General features: G+C 42.7%; 1 protein-coding gene across 2 annotated transcripts; it reads left to right on the top strand.

Annotated features, from left to right (window-relative positions):
• Positions 1 to 829: 829 nt before the first annotated feature.
• On the top strand, positions 830 to 15,154 carry DAGLB (diacylglycerol lipase beta). Of its 2 annotated transcripts, XM_074841289.1 has the most exons (15): positions 830 to 1,013; positions 1,659 to 1,810; positions 3,889 to 4,063; positions 4,692 to 4,953; positions 6,053 to 6,178; positions 7,100 to 7,227; positions 8,242 to 8,368; positions 8,736 to 8,819; positions 9,263 to 9,340; positions 9,728 to 9,808; positions 9,904 to 10,031; positions 10,500 to 10,568; positions 10,667 to 10,739; positions 11,726 to 11,979; positions 13,446 to 15,154. In XM_074841289.1, the coding sequence occupies exons 1-15, from the start codon at positions 919 to 921 to the stop codon at positions 13,636 to 13,638; spliced, it is 2,025 nt and encodes a 674-aa protein (XP_074697390.1). In that variant the 5' UTR covers positions 830 to 918; the 3' UTR covers positions 13,639 to 15,154. The 2 variants fall into 2 exon arrangements, with proteins under 2 accessions (XP_074697390.1, XP_074697392.1); XM_074841291.1 differs by lacking the exon at positions 9,728 to 9,808.
• The last annotated feature ends 82 nt before the right edge of the window (positions 15,155 to 15,236 follow it).

The raw sequence follows: 15,236 nt of genomic DNA, 5'->3' as shown, positions 1-15,236 counted from the left end.
AAAGGTCAGTCTCCAGGCTACTGTGGAGGAGGGTTTAGTGCTTGTATATGTTTTTGGTGTATCTTCAAGAAATCATTTATCTTCTCTAACTTAGTTTACCATCATTGCCCCCCTAGTTAGCGATGGTTATCATTCCTAGCCCCAAATGTGAATAGTGTTTTTTATCTGCAGAGTGCATATGCCAAGATGCTGCACTCTCCTATCTCGGACACTACACTGAGTATCCCGTTGCTGTTCAGATCTGATTAAAACAAGGTCTGACCCTGTAACTAAACACAGTTCTAGCTGTAGTCCCAGAGCGACGTGAGGTCTGTGCTTGTTGGTAGGAGAGCGCACTCTGCAGGGTCGGCGTAGGTTACTGACTTCCTCGGGGTTAGCTTTGTCCTTCGATTCAGTTGCAGGGTCCCTCTCGGGTGTGTGTCCCGGCGAGTGCCCGAGAGTGGAGCAGGGCCGCTCCAACACAAGCCAGCAGCTCTCAAGCTGACTTCACTTGCCGCAGCAGCGCAGCGGTTTCTCCGGTTTGGCGGGGCCCGCCCGTGCCGCTGGGCTCGGCGGGGTCCCCTGGGCCGCAGCCCCTCGGCGGCCCCAGGCGGCGGGCGCCGTTCTGCGCATGCGCCTGTGCCTCGGGCGGGGCAAGGCCGTCGCGCACGCGCCTGACGCGCCCCGCCGGGGCCGGGTTGGCCGGCGCCAGCCAGGGCGCGTGCGCAGCTTGGCCCAATCGGAAGGCGGGGGGGGGCAGTCCCGCAGGGCAGGTTGGGGCGCCGCGTGGAGCGTCGTGACGTCGCACCGCCGTGACGTAGCGCCCGCCCCCCGGGTGGGCGGCGCGGCCTGCGGGAGCGCGCGGGCCTTGGGGGCGGCGGGACGGCGGCACGGGGCCTCGGGCGCCCGTGGCGGAGCGGCGGCGGCGCGGCCCGCAGGATGCCGGGGCTGGTGGTGTTCGGCAGGCGCTGGGCCATCGGCAGCGACGACTTTGTTCTCCCGGGGGCCTTTGAGCTCTTCGTCAGGCTGGTGTGGTAAGGCGGCGCGCGGGGCCGTTACCTCAGCGCCCGCGGGGCCGGCGCGGGCAGGCGCTCGCCGCCGCCTCGCCTCTCCTCGCCTCGGGGGCCGCTTCCCGGCGCGGCAGCCGCTCGCCGCCGGCACTGGCGGCCCGCCTGCGGCTGAGCGGCTCTCGGCGGCGGCGTTGGCCCCTTCATCCGAAGCGTTGAATCACCGGGGAGGAAAGCGGCGGGTTTGTGAAGGGTCCCTTGAGTTAGATAATCACGTAGCGTCATATAATCACTGCGCTGTCTTCTGTACGCACGGAACCATAATCGCTTGGTTGTATTTAATCGCTGACTAGCGCTAATGGCGTTTCGTTACTTCAAGAATTAATACGATGATTCCTTTGTTTAGATCGGCCTCCGTTATATTTGGCACCTGCGGAAATGAGCAGTGCCCTAAAGGGAATCTGTCGCTCGGTCTGCAGACGACTTTGTTGTAATTACTGCTGAGTATTCGTGCGGTCGTTTCATTCTGACAAATTCGTTATATAACAACTCCCTTTCTATTAATCTTTGCGGAATGCTTTCATTAAGATAAAAACTATATATCAGGTGATCACTTTGCAGTATGCACTTTTCCCTTCCAACTATAACTTTTATTATCTTTCTTCCGTGTAGGTGGATTGGAATTCTTGCTCTTTACACAGTTCATAAGGGGCAGTTTAACTGTCCTGGGGGAGGATTACTGCACAGCTACTTGCTCGTCCTCCTCATTCTCCTGGCTTCTATAATATGCGCATTATCTGCTCTTGTATACATCAGTATGCAAGGTAAATGGTTAATAATAATATTTTATATTTGCCTAGTAGGATTGTAATATAGATGGTTTTTTTACTCTGGAGTTGACATTAAAAAAATCAAATTCAAGTGCTCTAATGGTAGTCAAACTTGAGAAACTGTCAGCATTAACATATTTGCTTTAATAGTATTACCTCTGTTAGGAATCTAAAATAATAAATGGACACAATAGATTAGTGCAGCTAATAGTGACATGTTCATTGCCATCAGAGCATCTTGAAAACTCCCTCTGCATTCACCATTAATACATGACCTCTAATGGAACAGCTCAACCTCTCTGACAGGAATTTAGGGGAATTTATTCAAAATCAATTTCTCATCTGAAGTACCACGTTAGCTTTGCCTTGCATAGGCATATTTAGTCATGTCTTGTGAAAGTTCATTAGCTGCAGTGGATTGCTTAGGAAAAAACACACGCAGGAAAGTGATCCATATAAATGTCAAAACTAACGCAGTAAGTACTTCTGAATAGAGCAGGACTTACCACCTGAAGTGAATGGCTAAACAGAAGTAAGGACGCCAATGCAACTTTTAGTCATTTGTAGAAATGGTTCATTTTGGATTAAAAAATGCTAGGAAAGCTTTTTTCCTGGTGAGGCACCTCATTGTCAAAGTAATGCTAGGAAGATTAATTTGAAATATATGTGAGGTCTCTGGAGTAATAGATGAGACCCCACAATTTCTAATATGTTGGTTCTGACATCATATTGTAAATAAGAGAGTATTTAAATTATTTAAATGGAAAGACACATAAAGAGTACATGAAGAGAAACTATGACAGACCAGAGATGTGGATGATAATCCTGTCCTTGAATCTAACCACTGGTTTTCCTACAGTTTTCAGAGGAGGGAAAGGAAGATTAGCCAAGTTACGCTGCTTATGTTTATATCAAAGTTGAGGAGGTGAGAGATGTAAATACCAGGGAGAAAAGAGCTGTTTGATATAAAAGTACATCTACAAGGCCATAATAACTAAAAAATTGAAGAATTCTGAGGCTGAATTTCCAAGAAAATTAAGGGTGAGATGTCTTGGACTGGGGTTATAGTGCGTGGGTTTGGGAGCGCTGGTTCTTGCACCACCCCTTGCACTGTACTGACAGGGGGTTACTGATGCCAGTGGTGATCCTGACTGGAGAACTCACACCCTGGGTTGTGGTGCTGGGAAAGAAGTTGTTTTCAGGAACTACAGTTCCGTCTGATTGCGTCTGTGTAAGCATCTGTGCTGCTGCTGTGGCTACCACCCAGGAGTGGGAATAAGTGGCCACTGGATCAAGGGCTTTTTAAACAGCTTTGTCACTGGATATGAACCACAGCTTGATAGTTGGAAGATAGTTTCCAAAGGTTTTTTTGTTCTGCAGTGTTTTAAGCCTTTACAAATTACCCTGACTACACGTGAGCACACACACCCCACCACCTCGTTACTCTGTGATCAACAGACTGGTTTAAGGAGTTGAGCTGGGCAAAAATTACTCCCTTTTTATTGCCTAAGAGTGTTGAAAGGAAGAGCTTTATTAATATGCTAACAATACAGAAAATAGTCTTAAGTATTTGTCCTGGTAATGGTGCTACTTCTGTTTTCCTAAATAAAAATATGAGTGAATTTATTATTTAGTGACTCAGTAAATAGAACTTCATTGTAGCACAGCAAAGTAGCATCTAAAAATGAAATATTCAGCCAACTAAAAGCTAAATAAAATAATAAAAGCAGGCACCAGAAGTCATGAGGAAGTGTAGGTGAGCCAGTGCTCCAGTATGCTGCTTTGGCTTCTGCTGGGTGCAGCACGACAGCTTCAAGTTCACTGCAGAACTGTCTCAGAGTAGAGAGTGATTTTGGGTATTAGTAGAGTAGATTCTAAGAACCACAGCTATTGTTGTTTTTCTTTTCTCAGCTTCAGTGGTAGCTTTGCATTAGTATGAAAATACTTTATAGTTTCAATTAAGTTTCTTACTTTCTGTAGAGCTCAGAAACTTCATATATCCAGGTAGGACTTTATGTACTTAAGATGCATTTATGAACAGTTCTTGTTTTAAATTCTCCCTGTCATTTCAGGAACAATTTCTAATCCAGGCCCAAGAAAATCACTTCCCAAGCTACTTTATACTCGCCTACTTCTCTATTTGCCTGAATTCATCTGGGCGGTTTTAGGAGCTGTATGGGTGTCAGACAGCAGTGTGCGCTGTGAGAAGACTGTGATAAATGTCATCATGGGGACAGTTATTGCAAGGTAAAGATGCCTCCCCGCCAAATCTAAGCTTGACAGTATAGGTGAGATGGAAAATACTGCTGACGTGTTTTCTGTATGTATTTATTGAAGGCTTTTCCAGCAGTTGGAGACTTTGATATTTCTTATAAATTATTGTGGTTTCTCATAGAAAGGAGAAGAATTTTTAAATCTAGACAGCTAGAATGAGTTGGTATCCTTCCTTAAACAAGCTTGAGCTACTGGCCTTGAGAGAGTACATGCTAGAGTGAAGGAAAGGAGGTGAAGATCAGAAAGGGTAAGAGGGATAGGTGGGAATGTAGAAAGCTGGGTAAGTGTGAAGAGGGTAGTAATTAGATCACTTCACTGGTAGTAAAAAATGGAGCATTCACACCTCTGGGTTACTATTTCCAAAGCACAGGGCTGTGATTTTGAGTTTGGTGCCCTCTGTGAAATGAGCCAGCGGCCTTGTTCCTGTGCCTAGTGCGTTGAAAGCCTGATAACAAAACATGCACCCTTAAGACCGTAACAGACGGTGTTCATACCTAACTTTGTTTTCTGTCTGTCAAGATCTATAGTTGTGTTTTCTTGCATACTTGTCAGAAGTATCTGGTTTCATGGTCTTTTTATCCCACTTCCTTCTGTTTTGCAGCTGGGTTATCATCATCTTTACCATCATTGGAGTTGTAATCGTGTTTGATCCACTTGGGGGGAAAAAGACGTTTTACCTCACCGATAGTGTAAATCGGAACCTGGAAAGCAGTCAGTCAGGGCAGTTGCTGTATAATGTGAAGAACACGGCCACCAGAGTCTGGGAAAAAAGAATCAGGTTACTGTGTTGTTGTATTGTGCAAGATGATGATCATCGAGTGGCTTTTACGAGTATCGCAGAGCTTTTCCGCAACTACTTCTCAGTAAGATGGAAAGCTTTTTTTTCTCTTTTGTCTAGCTCTGAATGCAGACATTGCAGCACACATGTACCTTTGTTCAGCCAGAGGTCCCTGCTAGCCTGTGCCTTGAAATCAGGTTTTGAATATGCCACTTTCAAAATTAAAGGTGTTTCTTGTACAAGGTATACAACACTGATTTTTCTCTCCCTTTAACAAAGGTTTCTCTCCCTTCACAAGCATGAAGGGCTGTGAGAAAACAGTATTCTTTCTCCTTAGGTGAGTATCTAGTCAGGACAACAAGGGATTTTCTTTTCCTAAATTTATGAAGATGGAGGAATTTTTCCTACTGACACATGAGTAAGGAGTTATACCCATAGCAAAGAATCGGACTACTTTCTGACTGTTAAAAAAATGAGCCCCACAGTATGTTAAGGCAGCCTTCCCATTCTGGGCCACTTCTGAGCACATGCCAGACTAGAGCGTGCACATGCAGGAAGTTGCTTTTTGGCAACAGAGAGCGTCTGCCAAATCATAGTGTTGTTTGAGCTGAAGTTTATGTCACCTGCTGCTTGGGCAGTCAGAGTTCAATGTTGACTTTGAAGTCTGTTCATGATTTCAAAACTAACAGTTCTTGTTTATTAAGCAGTACTTGGGCATGCTGATTACAGCCTACTCAGTGGTTTATAGGCTAAAGGGTGTGAGTCATACAGAGATGACTGCCCCAGATAGTTGAATAAAAACCCTTCAGCCTTCTCCTGTGTAAAATCCTTCTTAGTTGTTCTCAGCATAGAGGACTTTCCACATAGAGGTATAGAACAGTGATCAATAATCTCTGGACCACTATTTGCTGTATGGCTGAGCAAGTACTCTGTCAGGTAGCTCGTTAAGTGATGAAATTCAGGTGTAGAATTGTCATTGGTCTTACTGAAGAAAACATTCAATGTGTACAAAAGGGGTGGGAGGTTAGATGCTGCTGTGACCTATTTCTCCAATGCACATTGTCTCTGAGTGAAATGTATTTATATAAACTGAAAAAATAGAATTCCGTGTGCATTTTCTTATGAGAGTCTTGCCATGTTGAGGTGTGGGATGGTTTTAAGCGCTCTTTCATTTCTTTGTACAGGACACTGATCTGGTGCCAAGTGACATAGCAGCTGGTTTGACTCTGCTCCATCAAGAGCAAGATAAAATGGAAAGTTGCCCAAAAGAGCCTGAAGAAGTCCTGTGTCATTCTCCATCATCCCTTGTGGTAAGATAGGGTCATTGCAGCCTGGCGCAATTACTCTAGGAGATGGTGCCAGATCAAATTGAAATGCAGTTCTTTGCGCAAGGGTGTTTTGGTTTTGTTTGTTTAACAAAATTAAACACCGCTATAAAAATTCACAACAGTTTATTAATACATGCAGTGAAGACATCTTGATGAGTTTGCAGTCAAAACATTTGTCTGCTTTTGTATAAGTAGAACTTACATGAATGGGGAAGTAAGTACAAAAAGGAGCCATTTAGGACATTTGATGACAAGAGCTGGGAGAGAAAGGAAACAGAAAATTAGTATTTAGTAGTATGTGCACAGAACTGAAAAGCTAGTCTTTTAGTATTGTGGTCTGTTTAAATTATGTCTACTGCAAATACCCAGACAAGATAAGAAGCAAAACCAGGTTACAGTTTGCTAATTTTTGCTAGTCCTTTATGGTAAAATGCCTTTGTAAATTATTTCACCTTCTCTGGTCTGTGTTTCATCGAAGTATGTTAATTCTACTTCAACCAATTTCTATCAAATTCCTTTTGAATCCAGCCAGTGTGATGGAGTCATGCGTACCAGAGAGGTCTGCTACAGGCTCTTTAGCCATTCCTTTGACATCCTTAATTAACATATTTGGAGTGAATGCTGTGTTCAGTATTGAGCTTATTGGTGTATAAGTATCGGAAGAAATTAATTTAATGAGAGCTTTTCAAGATCCTTGAGCTGCGTAGCTATGTAAATAAACAGACTTATTCCTGGAATATGAATGGCTATTTTTGATTCTTCTTAGACCTTGAGGTTTTCCTTTTGGGTAGTGCGTATTTCATCATGCCTTGATTTTCACTAGTATGTGTTCAGGTTTTATTCTGGGGCTGCCTAACACCCCTTTCTTCCTCTCCTTCCTTTTCTTTCCCTGTGTCCTTTCAGACAGACGATTTGGATATTGAACTGGAGAATGCTGCTCACTACATGCTGTTTGCCGCAGCTGCTTATGGCTGGCCCTACTACATATACACCAACCCATTTACTGCACTCTGTAAGCTCAGTGGTGACTGGTAGGTTCGATCAAGAGCTTAAAAACACATAACTTCCTTTTATTTAACTAGCGTTAGCAGAAATAAAATAGTTTCAATAGCAAAATTTTTGTTGCATTAAATTATATCACTCTTGGGAGTACATGAGCTTGACTGGTGGAGTTATCTTTCACAAATTCAAACATCAAAGTAGAAACATAATTCTAACATCTTTCCACCCCCAGAAGCAGATTAGCTTTTGTTTCTTAAGATAAGTTTGTGATTGAGAGAGATAAAATTCATTTAGCAAAATGACAAAGGAAGAATTGGAAATAAACCCAACATTCTCAAATGAGGCTTTTTCGAGCTACCTTTTGGGCACATATGTATGTGTAGAAATACGTGTGTATCAACAGTTTTCCCTGTCTTAAAAGGATTAGCAAAAGTTACCTGTCCCTCCAACCTCCATTTTTTTATTCCCTTTTCTCCCTTTACTAAAACAAATGTTTACAGTCAGTATTGAAGTATGCATAATGCTGCGTAGGATTACTGTATATTTAAGTGACCACTGACATTTGTGACTGTAATCATGATTTTCTTAATTAGTAACATGAAATTATTTAACCTACTGAAATAAAAATGATTTGGAGAAAAACCCAAATCACATAATACAATGGATAAAACATGAGATAAACCCGCTGTACAGAATTTTTTTTAATTTCCTCTTTGCTTGTTTGTATTTTCTGTCATTGGCCTGTAGTCTTAAGAATTCTTATTGCATTGTTTACCCTGCTGGTAGTCCTGTAGCAACAGTGTATTTGCCAGTCCTTGAACTGAAAATGTATGGCATGCTGCTCAGGCAAAACCAGGTTTGTGGGCGGAGGTAACATCTTGTATCAGACTACTGGTATTACTGGGGAAAAAAAAAAAATTAAAAAATTTAAAAAGAACATTTGATTCCTGGCAGAAATCTTCTGCAAATGTAATTGAGTTTGATTCCTTGAAAGGAAACCTAAAAATTTGAATATGAAAGTTTTTCTCTTCTGTGTTTGTTAGTTGCGGAAATAGACCAACAGATTCTGATATAACTGGCAGTGATCGTCATAACTTTCACTTTGGATCCATCCTAAAAATAACAGGACTGCAGTACAGAGACTTCATTCATATCAGTTTTCATAACAAGGTAAACAATCTGGACAGGCATTCAGCAAAAAAACTTAGTGATTAATTCAGTGAAAGCAAGGGGTAGAGTTTCTACTTTGCCTTCAGCATTTATAACATGCAAGATGCAAAGCCAAATGAAAACAGGCCGTGAAACATTCAGTTCTGATTTTTTTTTCCTAATCTAAAGGAACAGCCACAAAACCATTGACATAAATCTGTCTCAGTATTGCAATAAAGACACTTATAATAACTTGATAAGAAAATAATTCAGCTTCTTTCCATAATACACTGAAGAGAGCTCAGTAAAAGAGCTTTCAGAAGGTGAGAACAAATGTTTACTCTTATAAAAAGTTGGTGTCTTTACTGATTACATTTTTCCCCTCCAGATCTATGAGATCCCATTTTTTGTTGCTTTGGATCACAAAAAAGAAGCTATTGTGGTTGCAGTGAGAGGAACCTTGTCTTTCGAGGTATCATCCATCTGATCTATGTAATTAGCTTTGTAGAAATGGGTGAACTCTAGAGGTAACTTTGTTACACGGGCACATGGGAAAACAACTCACTCTCAGGTATGAGTCTTCCAGGCTTAAGCTGTCAGCCCTCCTGTCCTTGCAGGGGTGATATTCCCTGTGCCGCTGTGAGAGAGCACGGAGGGCGGACAGAGGTAATTCCTTTTCACTGTGAGTGGAGGTGCATTTGTAATGTCTGTCTGTGCAGCTTGGAAATAGTTGCTGAAATCAGAATTGAGATTGCTGTATATATTTGCCTGGGTGGTGGCTTATGGTGGGTAGTGTGTTGCTTACAAACTTGGAAGTCGGCTTGGTGATGTCCCTGTGACAGTGTCGAGTAGCAGAGGGGGACCCAAGAGCCGTGAAGCCCTGCAGAGGGCTCTGACAAAAGCTCTTGTTTACAGGACATTCTCACTGATCTGTCAGCAGATTGTGAAGACTTGACGCTGGAGGATGTTCTAGAGAACGGCTTTGTACATAAGGTGTGTGCAGTCTGTAGCTGTTTTAAATCATCTCAGCAGTAAGGAAACTGTGAACACCTGAGATCCTTTAGTTAAATGGAAGAGTATTCTCCTTGTGAGATGGATTGCACAAATTATTTCAGTGTTCATCAAATACTGCCTCCGGAACTGCAAGGTAGAACTTGTAATCCTCTTGTCAGACTTTATGTCCTTATTAAACATTCCAAAAACTTTTTTACCATTATGTACAAGAGCACTTGGTTATAACTAGACCTCTGTCAGGAGCATGTTAAAAGAGAAGACCAGCTCTGCAAAAAGAAAGTTTTTCTGTGATGGTGTCGTATTTAAAGTATACATGTATCACACTTCAGATTGGATATACTCTTCTAACTAAATCCTGTCTTGTAGGGAATAACTCAAGCTGCAAATTACATCTATCGAAAGCTAATAAATGATGGAATTTTAAACCAGGCTTTTACAATTGCTCCAGTAAGTTACCTTCCAAGTAATTTGGTTTGCCAGAAAAATTACTCAAAGCTTTTTCTGTGTCCGTCTGTGTTTCAGACTTCTCTTTCTGTCTGTAGGAATATAAACTTGTGATAGTTGGTCACAGTTTGGGTGGTGGAACAGCTTCTATATTGGCGATCATGCTCAGGAACTCCTTCCCAACATTAAGATGTTACGCCTTTTCTCCTCCAGGAGGACTGTTAAGGTAAGAGACTTCTGTTACTTGGTTCTGTGTCGAAGATGTAAAAATCTTCAAAGTAGTTGACAAACATGTTAGATGATAACTCTGGGCTGGACTGTGTTAGGAGTTTGTTTATACATTCTCCACTAGGATTAGATTTGCTCAATCTTGAATTACAGTCGAGTTCTTGGGGGAATAACAGAATGAAATATCTGTCAGGTAGTATAATTAGAGTTTAAAATAAATGTTTCAGAAATGCTCACCCGCCTAGTCTTGCTTGGCCTGTTTGACATCCACACATGCTGTTATCAGCATTGAAGTTACTCTGTCATCTGTAGCAAGTAGGTCTGAAAGCTGACTGAAGAACTGACTGCAAATGCTGCTGCTGTTGCCACATATTAGTATTTTTATTGAAAGATAATGATCATCATAAAACTGAAGTGTGCATATCTCTTCAGTGTATCTAAAGTGCATCTTTTTTTTTTTTTTAAGCAAATCACTGGCAGATTACACTAAGCACTTCATTGTTTCAGTCATTGTTGGAAAGGACCTTGTTGCAAGGTGAGATGGAAATATTTTTAAATTGTTCTTTCAGGGACGTGTCAGATTGCAGAGGATAGGAGGTTTTGCTTTACTTTGTTCTACGTGTGTTTATACAGGTTAAGTATGCCCAACATGGAGGATTTAAAGAGGAGAATAGTGAGAATTGTGGCAAACTGCAACAGACCCAAGGTAACTAAATGCAGTTCCTGGTTAAAAGTCAGTGGAATTGTTACCTGGGTTAAGCCCCAGCTTTAATGAAGTGACAATTGGTGTGTGTATTTTTAATCTTAATGATGAGAGTTACAATTGTGTTTTGGAACAAAAGTTTGTTTTTAATTTGGCGACGTTTGTGTTAGTCTCTTATCCTATAAAGCTGTCTTGTTGGAAATTAAGATTCAGGAAGACCTGGAAGATACCTCTGTGTGTAACATCCAAGACCTGAAATTATCTGTTTGCTAGATTTGCTGATAAAGGAAACTTAAAAAATGAAAATGGGGGAAAAATTATGCTAAAATTATGAAAAATCAGTAAGATTACTTCCTTTAATAACCATTTAGTATCAGTAAGTTAGTTCTTTTACTTACATTTTGTCTTCAGAATTAATTTGGAAAGCAAACATTTTTCTGTTACAGTATTAATTGCTTACCTCTTCTTTTTACTGTTAGTGTGAAAACACAGTTTTAAAAGTGCTGAAACACCGTGATGTTGGGCAAGATGGGAGGTATAGGGGAGTGGCTTAAAGATTCAAAACTGCCATTTCTGAACAGCTAAAGTTAAATCTGCTTTACCCACAAGATTTCTGTGTAGTCCCAGGATGAGGAGTCGTGGAGGGCCTGGGTGACGTAAATACAGAATAAGATAACAGAGAGTTAGAAGCTACAGGTGCAAGAAAACGTAAATCTGCAGAGCAGATTCCACACATTAACTGGTAAAGGATGTCATGTTTTCTGTAGTGCTACTAGTGACTTGGGTTAGATGTCAGTGAAGTAGATATTACCATGGGGAGAATTCAGAAAGGAGATTTTCTCGAACAAGAAGTTTGGGGAGCATGTGCATACAGTAATTTTTAATCTTTTCATTGTATTTCAGATGATGTGTGTGCAAGCACACAACTAGAATAAGTTCCTTGAAGAGCTGCCAAACCTCAGTTCAGCTCTTTTTCTTTCTGATTTCAGTACCAGATTTTGCTGCGTGGGTGTTGGTACGAAGTATTTGGAGGAGATCCAGATAACTTCCCAACTGAGCTGGATGGTAGAAACCAAGATGCCCTTACCCAGCCACTCCTAGCTGAGGAGAGTTTAATGGTTCATCGGTCACCTTCATACAACGCCCTTGAGGATGAATCGCACTTAAATTCACCGCCTCAGTATCCTCATCTGTATCTTCCTGGAAAGATTATCCATGTTGTAGAAGAATCCAGCTCTAGGAGGTAAGTAGAATAATGAACACCACTGGCCTGTTTTCCTAAAATCTTAAAGCTGTTTGTCACTTCAAAGTACACGTGTCCAGCTTTGCGTCTCATCTGCATCTCCAATACCCATCTGTGGTTATGACGCATTAGCCAGCCTTTCAGTTTTTATTCTGTGCCACCCTGCTTCTTTCTGTTCCACTTCAAGCCCTGGAAACTGTTCCTCTTCATGCCTGCGTGCCTTATTCTCCCCAGATATTGCATGTGCTCAGGGGATGGTTTTAAACAAGATGACTGTGAGGTTCAGCTTTGGCAGGCTGCAGTTCCTACCTGCAACTGTCTATGTCCTGGTAGGAGTGAAGTGATAACAAAATACCTCATTATTGAGTAGTCACATGAATATTGGCAATGAGAAAGAGGCAAATTATTGCCCATAACACCAGCCCAGCCAGACTGGAGAGGTCCAGTTGCCCCAGTAAGCAGAGTGCCCATGCAGCCTCTAGTTCCCTGTCCTTTGCTTCCTGGGTGCAGGAAGGTGAGACAAAGATGGCAGAAAAGCTGAAACGGTGAGGATTGGGGTAGTGTTGTGTTTAGGGGTTTTTTGTTTGTGTTTTGTTGATGTTGGTTTTTTTAGACAAAACAACCTGAAACAGCCCACAAGCTAGGCAGTACTTGATATCCTCTCTTGTTTCATTTCCAAATGGAAATAAGAGCATCTGTAACTTGCACAAGACGGTCTTACAGGGGGAGAAAAAAATCTGTACTGTACAGGAAAGGGAAGAAAAGGGCTGTAGAAGAAATCCACTTTTTTTCCTCCTGTTCAGTAGATTAATATTGTATTTAAGCTTCACGTCTTTAATGTTTAACAATATTGATACTGATTTTACAAGGTAGATGTTTTAACACTTGTGACCTGGCACGTTTTCTCAAGGGCGGCTCTTCTACCTTACTTTTGAGTTCATTTCTTTTCTTTCATTTACTCCACAGCACAGCAATTAATCATGGTTTTTCTTAATTGGACTAGCACACAAGAGCCCCCGTCATGCACTGTTCCATAAAATAAAATCCTAAATACATACACGCAGCCTTAAATCTAGTGTCTAGTCTCCTACTGCTGCCACTGTGACTTATTCCCTAAATTTGACATTAACCGTGTGAATGTGCAGTACTTAACCCCTCACCCCCCTTTGCTCAGGCTCTCTCCCGGGGTTCTTTGAGCAGGATTATTTGACAGCTGCTGTCACTGTTGAGGCGCAGTGTAACTGGGTGTAGCGCTGCCTCCAGGGACACTGCCCGGCAGCGTTTCCCGCTGTTTGTGGAAGGTCAGAACTGCACTCTGTGGGTGCCCACCTTCCCGCTGTCAGGCGGTTCTGACACCTCCCCGAGCAGGGGCTGAAGGCTCCAGGGTGCCTGTTCTGGGCTTGGCGTTGAGCTCCAGTTCTGGCAGTCTGAGCCGTTGTACGTGTGGTGTTTCTGGGTTTTTTTAGGTTGTGCTCTTCAGATGTTAAATATACGGCAAGATGGTCAACTGAAACAGTCTTCAGCAGCATTTTAATAAGTCCCAAGATGATCACAGACCACATGCCAGATGTTGTGCTCAAAGCTCTGGACAGTTTGTCTCAGGAACGTGGATCGTGTATTTCTTGTCGAACACGAGAATGTCACACCAATGTAGTATAACCATAGCTTGAAGATGAGCTGTGGGGGCTTTTTTTTGCAGGTTTCAAGTATTCAGGACATGTTCCACTTCCATACCTAAGTGTATTTCAGTACTTTTCTGGTGTTGCATAAACTAAACAAGGGTGTTAATACCCTTGCTTCTGCAGTGACCTCAAGTAACATTATGCTGGTTAAAGCACAGGCTCTGCATTTATGCTGAAGGTTGAGTTTTACAAAATGGAACAGTATCACAAGTTGTAGCTAAGCCTGTGCGTGCTGGCGTGCAGGAGCCGAGGCGCCAGCTGAATACTTGACCAAAGCCAGGGTGGGTGTGATGAGGACGGCTTGGCCAACACACTAGAGCAGAGCCCTGTCAGACCTTAAAAAACCAAATCCAGTTCTGCTTCAGAGTCACTTCACGCCACTGTCTCAGCGCCCTGTGACCTGTGCAAAGCCCCGAGGGTGTTGTACAAAAGGAGCGCCCAGGAAGGAACGCAGAGAGCAAGTGGGCAGGGCATGGGGCTGCAGCAGCTCAGCGGCCAGAGGGGGGTAAGTGCCCAGGTGTGCGGTGGGGGAGCGGGCAGGCGTGTGCCCTGGCTGTTAGTCGGCACTGCTGATTGATTGCACTATTTTTCTTACAGATGGGGGTAGTGGGGGGCGGGGGGGGGGGGGGGAGTGTTGTGGTTAAATGCTGCTTGGATATACACGTGCAATATTCTTTAATCTACCTGTCTTTTGTATTTGTTGATCCGTATGACTACTTTTATTGATTTTAAAGTGAACTAATACTGTAACCACTTAATGAGAAAAAAATTTGTTCATGCTCTGGCATCATCTCGGTCACTAGCTCTGGCTCCATCAGGAGCCCTCATCTTATTTTCCCAAAAATGCCTAACCAGTGTACTGATTTTAAAAAAGTGGATTCCTTGTTTCTAGTGTGCAGCCATTTTAACATTTGTTTTTGAAAGATTCAGCAGCATTTCTTATTAAAAAATACTGATTGAAATAAGTACTATGACGTGGTTGAGAATAACCATGTGGATGTTCCTGCTGTGATACTTAATATGGAGACAAAATAAAATGAGCTCTAAAAAAGTGTTGTCTTATGTTCAGGTGTGCTGGGTGTGACACCACTTACTAGGTTACAGCTGCTGTGCAAGGTGAGGCCACACCCCAGCGAAGGCCCAGCCCCTGCTCCTCCCCAGGGAGGGGGCAGCCTGGGGGTGCTCACAGCCCTAGAGCCTGGCTCTACCTTGAAAATGAGGCATTTAAGCACAAACAGTACTGCACCAGAGCCATGGTTTTACAGTTAAAGTAACTAACAGGTTTTTAACTAAGCACTTCTTGTTTGCATACACCAGTGTGAAACAGGTATGTTTTTCCCTGGTCAGCTGTAGCTTTAAAACATCATTTGAGCTGTAACAATGCAAATGCTCGTGCCAGCCTCTGAAAAACATTGCAAAGTACCATATTTAATTTTGGTTCTTAACATCAGAGCATCAGTGAAAGAGCCTCTGGTTTGCACACAGGCCCCTGAGGAGAGCTGAAGGCCACACTGCTGCAGGCACCCAAAGAAAGATTATTCAGGGTGGTACAAGAAGGAGAACACTTGCTCAGAA

This window comes from Strix aluco, chromosome 15 (genome assembly GCF_031877795.1).
Source record: "Strix aluco isolate bStrAlu1 chromosome 15, bStrAlu1.hap1, whole genome shotgun sequence".
NCBI lineage: Eukaryota > Metazoa > Chordata > Aves > Strigiformes > Strigidae > Strix > Strix aluco.
Note: the sequence above shows the minus strand (reverse complement) of the source record. Positions and strands in the feature narration are given on the sequence as shown.